This window comes from Aedes aegypti, chromosome 2, assembly GCF_002204515.2.
Source record: "Aedes aegypti strain LVP_AGWG chromosome 2, AaegL5.0 Primary Assembly, whole genome shotgun sequence".
Classification (NCBI taxonomy): Eukaryota; Metazoa; Arthropoda; class Insecta; order Diptera; family Culicidae; genus Aedes; species Aedes aegypti.
Window position 1 is genome coordinate 135,679,186 of NC_035108.1, and position 11,071 is coordinate 135,690,256.

The 11,071-nt window shown below is 33.9% G+C and overlaps 1 protein-coding gene across 1 annotated transcript; it reads left to right on the forward strand.

Moving 5' to 3' along the window:
* LOC5577715 (protein lethal(2)essential for life) lies at positions 1 to 891 on the forward strand. The gene has a single exon (XM_001663446.2). The coding sequence runs from the start codon at positions 155 to 157 to the stop codon at positions 755 to 757; it is 603 nt and encodes a 200-aa protein (XP_001663496.1). The 5' UTR covers positions 1 to 154; the 3' UTR covers positions 758 to 891.
* The last annotated feature ends 10,180 nt before the right edge of the window (positions 892 to 11,071 follow it).

Consider the following 11,071-nt stretch of genomic DNA (forward strand, 5'->3'; position numbering starts at 1 on the left):
GCTGGAGCACTCACGAGCCGCTACCAGTTTGAAAACAAACGTACCACTGTAAATTGCTAGTAACACCAAAAAGAGTACAAAGTATAATAAAAGTGCGCAATATTGTCGTTCAAAAAAGTTGAAAATATTAAGTGAAGTTGAATTATCAGTGAAAATGGCGCTAAGTAATTCATTTTTCCGCAATTGGTGGAATACCTCGCTTCGTGCATCTCGGATGCTGGATCATCACTTTGGTCCGACCAACGAACTGTTGAACAGCATGCGTTTGGCGGTAGCTGCACAGAATGCTCTTCTAGATGAAATGACTAACACATTTTCACGGCCCTGGTTCAACAGGCCGTCGGACTCGGAATCCCTCGTAAAGATCGCCAACAACAAGTTCCAAATCAATCTGGATGTACAGAACTTTGCACCGGAGGAAATATCCGTCAAGGCAACAGACGATAGCATCATAGTCGAGGGCAAACATGAAGAGCGTCAGGACGAACACGGATTCATCACGCGCCACTTTGTGCGCCGTTTCATGCTCCCTGCGGGACACGACCGTGATGGAATTGTATCGTCCCTCTCGTCGGATGGTGTTCTGACCATCATGGCACCCATCAAAGAACAATTGCCGAAGGAGGACGTGAAGGCAATACCGATAGTTCAGACCGGTGAACCACAAAAGGAAAGGATCGCGGCGAAATCAGAAACATCTGCAGAAAAATCCGAGAAGTCCGAGAAACCTGAAGCGGATAAGCCATCTGAGAAGTGAACTGCCAAAAGCAGGGGAAGAACATAAGCTTGGCAGCTTATTACCTACCTCAAAGAAACTGTAAAATGTTGCATTTAGATTAATGTAGATTGCTTGAAAAAAAAAAACCTGTAAATATAGTATTAGATTTCAAATATGACTGGCTTTGAATTTTTCGTAAAGAATTCCCTTGGTTGAAAGCCCTTTCTGCACATCTTCCATTTTATATGAATACATATGATTTTGCTTCACAGCATAAAAAGGGGTCAATACAAATGATGATTACTTAACCTAACGAACGGAAATGATTATAAAAATAGGTTGATGTAATTTTGCTCAAAAAATTAAATGTAGTAATGGAACACAAAAAAACCGTGTACTGAATCATCTAGCCATGCATTGTTAACAGAAGATTCAAGCAATGCTCTTGTTTTTTTTTTAATTTTAGCATCTTTCAGTTTACCAGGAATTTCTCTGACACAGATAGTATTCGTTTTACTTAAAAAAAAAATTGAAATGTTCGAGAATATTCAGGGTATTGATTTTCAAATCATAAAAGTTCTATAGAATTATTTTATCAAATTGAAAAGGCATTAAGAACGGGGAATGAGGTATTTAGTTCAGTTATTCAGAATGCTCTAGATCTTATTGAAATCCCATAATCTTCCAATACATTTCCTTATAATATATGTAAATTGTGTTAGAAGAAGCATGGTGTAGGAAAGCTCTTTCCATGAAAAAGAAATGTGAAAGAAATAACAAATAAGTACAGATAGAATGTTCGAGAAATTGAATGTCTCGTTAACAGACCGAGGGGGGGGTGTGACCGAAATAGAAATTTAGGTAAAAGGGTAAGGCTTTTTTACATGAAAGCCTAGATGAACATATTAAATTACACAAATCATAAAGCCAAAGAATTTTCGAGGATATTCTGCTCTCCGATTCTAAGAACATTCTATATATTTATAGATGTTTATAAATGAGATGAATGTGTGCATAATCTTCAAATTTCCTAAGAATATTGTTTTCCTCTAAGATTTGAAAAAGCTTCAGAAAAGATGAAAAAGGCAGGATGGGGATGTGTAGGCGGAATTGTACCTAGTTGTGGAAGAACATTCTAGATATTTCCAGTAAGCATAACAAGTAAACTATCATGCTACTTTCAAGGAATATTTGAGATATTTTAATTTGTTTATGACAAAGATGGAGGAGTTTAAGTAATCATACAAAGTGAAAAATATTCTCTTCATCGCCAAATGTGAAATGTGTTTTCTTCATTTGCAACGAAAAGATTTTTATAAACGAGAATGATATGTACACTGGGAACAGCTCATCGTACACTTTCTAATATCGATTTAGAAAAAGACGATTTCATACCATTTTCATTTATCATACGAAATGTTTGTACTGAACCCGTTTCCTCATGATCTCCCATGATATTACCTAGAAATAAACACACAAAAACAATACGGATTACCGTTAAGTATAACTTGATAACTCTAGTCTCAAAGTTCAAATGACTCCTGAAATACTTTTTTTTCCAAAAAATATATAGATGATTCCCGAAATTTTCAGAAAAATCGGTTGAAAATTGAGTTCATAGTTATTTTTTCAAATTAAATTCTTAACCTGGACCGAAACGAGTTAACACAATATCGCGATTCATCAACTTTATACAATTTTCGTAAAATACACGTTGCACAATACAAATTTGCAGGGTAGCTCGTACCATCATGTAGATTACTTCTAAAATGCGAATGAATTGCAGGATAAAATGGTGGGTGGCATGTCAAACGAAATTACAGACGATAACTTCGGAAGACTTCCTTAGCCGAGTGGTTAGAGTCCGCGGTTACAAAGTAAAGCCATGCTGAAGGTGTCTGGGTTCGATTCCCGGTAGGTCCAGTATCTTTTTGTAATGGAAAATTCCTTGACTTTCCTGGGCATATATCATCGTACCTGCCACACGATATACGAATGCGAAAATGACAACTTTGGCAAAGAAAGCTCTCAGTTAATAACTGTGGAAGTGCTCATAAGAACACTAAGCTGAGAAGCAGGCTCTATGCCAGTGAAGACGTTAATGTCAAGGAGAAGAAGTGATTTCTAAAAGTAAATTCTTAACCTTAACCGAAAAGGGTTAACATAATATCGCGATTCATCAACTTTACACAATATTCGTAAAATACACGTTTTACAATACGAATTTGCAGGGTAGCTCGTGCCAAAAAAAATCGAAGATATGAAGTATCTTTCATCATAAAGATTACTTCTAAAATGAGTATGAATTGCTAGCTAAAATGTGTAGGTGGCATTTCAAACGCATTTAGTACGTACTGACGATAACCGTTAAAGAAGTTGAAAACCGAAAAACGAAAAATCGCCAAAGAAATTATTTAAATCGCGATAACTTTTTGGACGATAGTTTTTAACATTCTAAAATAAACTCTTCAGTTTCTTAGAATTTGTGTTGATTTTAAATTAATTGTTCATCTGACTCTTTTAGTATGATTTCATTTTCGATGAACATTTTTCCAGATTTGTCCCACCAAATGCTGAAAATTAGTTCTTTAAGGCCCATCGTTAGCAGATACCAAATTCGGGTGGCAATTTTTGCTAAGTTTTTTGCGATTTCGATGCTTTCTGGATTTATATATGATCTGTCAGTTTGTACAACTTAGCGCGATTCTATGTTGCACTATTTACGACATGTTTTGTTGCCAACACAGATTGTCGTTAATGAATCGTATTGGGGATATATATATATATATATATATATATATATATATATATATATATATATATATATATATATATATATATATATATATATATATATATATATATATATATATATATATATATATATATATATATATATATATATATATATATATATATATATATATATATATATATATATATATATATATATATATATATATATATATTGTTTTGACATTGGTAACGCTTTATCTGGCATCATGTGCGATACTGATTTTTGACGTACGAATATGTGATTTTGAACGCACTTTCTTATATGATACGTGGTTCACTGGGAACTGATTTTGAACAAGATTTTTTAATTTTCTTTTTGCTGGGAGTAAAAGGATGGTGTATCAGCAAATTTGGTCATTAAAGGATAAATCACTAGAGTGACCTAGTGTCAGAGAATGGTGGTAAACTATTGATATTTTCAAAAACTCTACCTTTATTCGAAAAATAAAGGATACAAATATACAATTTGTTTATAAAAATAAGGATTTTCTTTATGCGAAAAATATCGTTTAACCTTGTCGAACAGCTTTTCTTAGGAGTTTTTGGAAAAACTCTTTAGCTCTTCAACCAACCCCATTTTGTGAGATCTTATGTTTGATGAACAACCTACTCAGAATTCTCTAAGAATTTCACCTGTCCTCGAAAATCCTGCTTTTCATTCAAAAGATTAATGCCCTAAATTTTGCAGGATATTTTCCTAGGAATGTGTGAGAATCATGTGCAGGATTAGGTATAATTCGTACGTAGCATTATGCCAGATTTTGAACAAAATTTTATCTTGTAATCTTGTTCAAAAACCTGTGAAATTGCCTTGTAGTATTCTATGCAAATCTTTCTCAGATTTCTATCCGTATTCCAACTAGGATTATGTAACTGCTCTGCCACGGTTTTAAAATAATTTAATTAATTGTTTATTTTTTCGAAGATATTGCCAAAAATAAGGCTGCAAGTTTTCTATAAAATTCATGTCAATGATTTTGTGAGAATCCTGGCCAGGATTTTGTGAGAAATCTTTCAACATTTTTTAAATATTCTGCCATTTTTTTGTTTTGAATCCTTCTCAAAATGTGCGAAATTAACTCCCAAGGTTTTGACAGAATCCTACCTAAAAATCAGTGAGATTTTGTTTGTGCAATTTGATCTACTTCTTTTGTAGAAGTTTTATAGAAATTCAGTTTATTTTTCTACCAAGCAATAAAAACGGGCTTCCACGTTCCAAACTTAGAACTTTCAACTTCAAGTTGCGATTTTACGAAGAAAAGTTTTAACATTTATTAAAATTCTGCAATCAGGAATATAATCTATTCACTTAATATTTACTCATCCTCAAAAATCAAAATTGGTTTGGTTTGAATATAATATTAGAGAAGAAGGAAATAACCGGACCTTGTATACTTAAGCATTAAATTGATAGAACAATCAAATTTAAAATCTAATACTATGTTTACAGTTTGTTCAAGCAATCTACATTAAACTAAATGCAACATTTAAAAGTTTCTTGGACGTAGGTAACAAGATGCCTAGCTTATGTTCTTGTACTGCATCAGGCAGCTCACTTTTTGGTGGGCTTATCCGCTTCAGATTTCTCTGATGTGACGGGACAGATGTGAGTCGAGTCTTGAAACTTTTTAAAGGCCAAACGTTGGGCAGCCCTTATTTATTGCATTTATCTTCACTAACTCAAAGTATATTGAATTGAAACATGAATTTGTTTGAAGCTCAAAAATTCAATTTGTATTATTTTGTTACCTAACTTCTCATTATTAACTAACAAAAGATTTAATTTTGAACTTTTTTCAAATTAACAACTTTTAACTTATAAATTTAAAATCTCTTCAATAGTTTTCAAGCCTCCAAAAATCAATTTAATCGTATTTATTAGGCATTTGTAACTTTAGTTACTGATACATACAAAAAAAAATGATAGAACCAAAATGCGAGAAAATTGATAATTAGATCAGGTATTGTAATACCTAAATAATACGTGATGGATTTTCGTATAAAAGTAAAATTTTTCAACAGTAGGTCAATACCTCCAGCAGTCCTCAATAACTACCGAATACCAAAATGAAGTATTTTTAATTGTTTTAAACATTTTTTCCAAATACCATTATAGGGGAAGACGGGGTAAGAGCGCCCGCCGGGGTAAGACGGACCACCTCTAGTTTGGCATGAAAATGGCGGTTTTCTTAAAAGTTCATCAAGCTCTTTGCATAAACACAAGAATTTAGTTATTCTGTAGCATTTAGGGTGATATTTTCATGAAATTTTCCATAACAAATATCAAAACCAAAGTTTCTGTTTGTCGATATTGCATTTGATCTAAATTTAACATATGCTTACTTAAGGATTTGAGAAGGGATTTTTTTGTAAAAACATTACAAATTACCCGTCCATGCTTGAACAGCAATGTGAAATATGTATAAGTGAAGTGAAAAATTAATTGTAAATATTTGGCTTTGAAATAAGGCCATAGTTCTGAAAATTGCGCTAGCGGGGTAAAACCGACCACTGTTGATGGGGTAGGACCGCCACCCCTAATTTATACCAAATAAAATGTCTTAACTATTTTTAAAGTTATAACTAAGTTGTACATTACTATTCATGTTAAATGAAATCAATTTTGATAAAAATACAAGCCAAAACCACATATTTTTCCACAATATGGGTGTCTCAAGGGGATGATAAGTATATATCTAAGTTTTTTGAATTAATCAACTCTCAAAATGATTAAATATTCATGTTAATCAATTCATAAAACATTATTCTTTTGAGAATCACAGGGAACTGATATGTTTTTTTTCGTATAATTGTGTACGAAAATCGTGGTGGTCGCTTTTACCCCGTGGGTGGGCGGTTTTACCCCGTCGCTAAAAATAATCGTGATAAGACATCACTTTTTCAAGCTTCAAGAAATACATAAATGTGTACAAATACAACACCTGTGATAGTTTTTGATCATACCTAAGGCTTCAAAGAAGGACATGCTGCGCAGAAAAACTATTTATTCATTCTTGATTTTGACATATGAATTAAATTGCTTAGGCGGGCGGTCTTACCCCGTCTTCCCCTAATACCAAAATGAGGTGTTGACAACACAACTATACCTAATTATGGTATGATACCAAAATAAGGTATGCCTTAGTTACTGCGAGTTATTCTTTCCTCCTCGGGTAGCAATCGGTTTTGAGTTCAAATGTTTAGAATTAACTTTCGTTCGTTCATCTTTTGTATTCATGATAAGAAAAAAGAAAAAAAGGGTGGGGTGTTAGTTATGCTAGGAAGAGGCTGTATATATCAATTAAAAAAATCTTAGTCGCATGCGAGAAGAATGTTCAAGATATAGTATTTAATTTGAACATGGATAAGAAGAGCAATGATGGCTACAAAGTTGAAATTTAGTCATGGGGACCACCACACAGGGTAACAATAATAGCCTTTTTGCATATCTCAAGGATCAAATTATGCGTCTCTAGTAGATTTAAGGGTTGCTAAATTTGATTCCGTTCTCAGAAATGCTCCTGCACGTCACAATTTTGATCACATGTTGTCAAAGTGGCATAAAACACTGATTCTATAATCGTTTATATGAAATTTTAGCTATGATTTATCAAACATTTTAGTGATCTTATCCACCAAGTATTATTTGCATTACTACAACTTTCATTTAATATATAATTTTGTACGAATTGTGCGATTGAGCTTAGATTACAACGACTATTTCAACATAATTACAGTCTCCATACAGAATCCTTCGTTTTTCTCATGTGGCAAAGAATAATACTTTTCTAAATCATCAAAAAATAACTTTTGAGCTACGAATATATTGTAAATTTGGTTGATAACTGTTGTTCAATATATAAAGTTTGAATGCTGTGGCAAATTAAGCAAATGCAAAAATGCATCTAAATTCGACATACTGAGCGCTAACAAGGTGATAACTCATTCTACTACTTAAAACCAAGATGGTGTCACAATCCAAGATGGCCGCCAGATTTTTTCACTCAAAATAATTCTCCTATTCTTCATTCGACTCGAATAAAACACCAACGATTGAAAACTTGTTTCTTTGTTGTTCAAAATATAATGTTTGCATTGATTGCACTCGCCATATATGTCGAAATCGTAGAACATGGTTTAGAAAATCGTTCATTTCATATGGTAAATACCATTGCTCACCTAGTTTCTGTAGCCTATCTTACGCAATTTTTCCTCAGCTTTCTGATGCTGATCTCAGAATTTAAAACGAGCGGTGCGCTAATGGTAAAAAACGATTTTTCTAACTACATTCAAGATGGTGGCCAAATTCAAAATGGGGCTGCCAATTTTTTTTTTACTTTAAATGATAGCTATTTCTTTTCTCTATACGATGCCACTAAGTTTGCTATGTGTTCCAAGCGAAATATGACACATATCACGTGAAGTAATACCCTATATTTAGCAAAAAATGGGCTTTTTCGCAAACTGTTTGGCTAGCTGGCGTACGAGGGGTCCACCAATTTGAGAAAACCGAAAGGACCACCCTTAAGTTTTATCGAAAACTAGCCATCAGTGACATAAAATTGGAATTCTAACGATGGGTGCCGATGGCGGCCTGGTTTCAGCGAGAATTGCTCATTCAAGTTGGATGAAATCGACAAATTCTGCATTTTTATTAGCCAATATTCAAAAAACTTGACGTAGGACAACGTCCATTTATTACGTAACGCTAAAATTGGAGATTTTTGACCCCCTTTCCCCCTATCCGTAACGCTTTTTGTATGAAAAATTTCAATTTTTTGTATGACTGGTAACGCTTAAGCCTACTCTTCCCCTCTCCCTAGAGCGTTACGTAATTTGTGGATGCCGTCTAGTATGATTTTTGAAAAACAACAATGGATTCAGCAATCGTAAATTAAGTTAGTAGCGGCATTTTGGTGCTTGAGACTAAAAAGCGTTCCGCAGTGTTATAGTTTTCCAAATAAAAAAAAACAGCTTTTTTCGTGCTCAAAATCATGGCATGCTCTATGAAAATTTATAACTGAACTGCACTGAGCGTCGGATTGTTTCGCGGTCTTCGGCAATATTCTTCATCGTAAAAATACCTATCGAGGTCTGTATTCAGAACTTTTATAGAAGTCAATATGTGACCTCTGGCGATTTTTCTTCGCAAAAGCCACTTTTCCCATAGTAAACCCCATACAAACTTTGAATGCCTGGTGCTAAAATATAGTTTCTTCGAAATTTTGCACAGTTGTTATGGGACCCAAATGCCATCCAAAAAATTGACTGGAGTGAGAATCTGAATTTTGTCTCACACTACTGAAGCATTTTCTTCTTCTTCTTTCTGGCATTACGTCCCCACTGGGACAAAGCCTGCTTCTCAGCTTAGTGTTCTTATGAGCACTTCCACAGTTATTAACTGAGAGCTTACTATGCCAATGACCATTTTTGCATGCGTATATCGTGTGGCAGGTACGAAGATACTCTATGCCCTGGGAAGTCGGAAAAATTTCCAACCCAAAAAGATCCTCGACTGGTGGGATGAAGCATTTTCATTACCATTTATTTGATTTTGAATGAAAAACTGTCTTATATAGTTTGATGGCTGCTGATGAATCAATGATATGTAAACTATTTGAAGTGTGTGCTTTTACTTTTATTTACGTGCAATTTTAACTCTATAGTATATTATATCTGTATAAATAATTCAGTCAAAATGATGATAAATAATTAATGTTAGAATTATGCTCTAAAACTGTTGAAACTTAATAATAGTATTGAACTATGGCTGAAAATTGAGATTCTTTGACTATATCGCATGAATTATTATCATCAATTGTTGTAATTTGTCCAGATTCTGCGAAGCGATTTGAGATAGGCAAAATCCTTTCAACGGCTACGGTTTCCACTTTCTGTGTCATACATTTTTGGAACTTCGTTCGCCATCGTCCTGTTTCTTCGTTGATACCATCTCATCCCGAATTTCCTTGCTAACATCACTTTGATTCCAGGATCGTTTTCGTCCACGACTTGGATTCCGACCGCAACAATCCAGATGACTATTCCAACTGCGATAGCTCCGTATGTGCATCTGCTCGACACCGTTGTCCCGCCAGTTGCCTAATTTGTTTGAAACGAATGCCATGATTTTCTGTTTTCTTTCTGATTGGCTCGTTGTATAACTCAGTTCCACCAGCACCACCACATTGGTTTGCACTCAAATGCATTTAGAACTCAAATGATATCGAGCAAGTAACTCTGTTGGATTATATGGTATAATGAACCTATCCTATGACATTCGAATGTATTCGGCAGAGTACTCGAAAGTTGTGGAATAAACGAAATGGAGGGGAGAGATAATAAAAAGAAAATTCAAGAAAGATCTCAAATTTACTGTAGCTGTATTCGATAAATGAGGGGGGATTACTAAATGAAATTGGCCTCAGTATTGTTTCTAAGAATCAGATAATAAAATTTCTGATGTAACTACAATAATCGAAAGAGATATTATGACTTGAATCAGTATTAATTTTCAATGGAATATTAGTGATTTCATCACATATAAAAATTACATTCTAATTTTCGAAAGAAGATAATTGACAGTAAGACTTACTCTTAAATCAATAAAATTAGGTTTTTTATGTAATTTTAAGGTGAAGATGAATCGATGCCAAACCTCATATTTTCAAGAGCACAAATCTAGAGAACCAAACATTCGTTTGAGATGAAAACTAGCTGGTGGTAACCAATCGATTAAGTTTTCAGCTCAAACGGGTGTTCAGTTCTTCAGATTTGTGCTCTTGAAAATTTGAAGATTGGCTTCGATTCATCTTCACCTTAATTGATGCTTTGAATGTATTGAAACGTAAAATAGCTAGAGTTTAATGGCGTTGAACTCAAGCGCATTCAATCATTGGCTGGTATCAGAAATCATGTAATTAGTTTATGTTTAATAAATTTCAACATATTTAATTAAATGAGGAATAATGAAAATCTCTAGTCAATTTTCAAGTTACTTTAAATAATCATCATTTTTCTTGAACTCGATTCAAGCGCCTTTTTAGTTCATAGAAGATAGAAAACCATTTTCTAAGTTCTATGATAGCAAATCAATGCTCTGTGCTCCGAGCGAGTTGGAAACATTATATGAGAGGAGAATTAATGTTTCTCACAACTCTAAATCTCATCTCTCAAAGACTCTTCGTTTCCTAATACATGCATGAGATAATCGTGAAGTATCATACAGGCATATCTGTAATAATCGATTTTTCATTTTCTATTCAACGATTTTCTTTTTGGATTGGTACACGAAATACTATTGATTATGACCAAGTATGACCAAGTGCGTTGAGTACTTTTTACTAAGTCAAAAATAGCTGCTGACAACAGTCGCTCGGCCAAGTAATTAAGAGATAACCGGTGAAGGGAAATCGATCACTGCACATACTCCCTTATAATAATGAACTCGAGAAATGTATCTGTATTTCTCAAATACCAGGGATTTCAACTCTCATAGAATGTACCATATGTTCCAACAAGGCTTTATTGTTCCAATCGTTATAAAACATGCGAGAG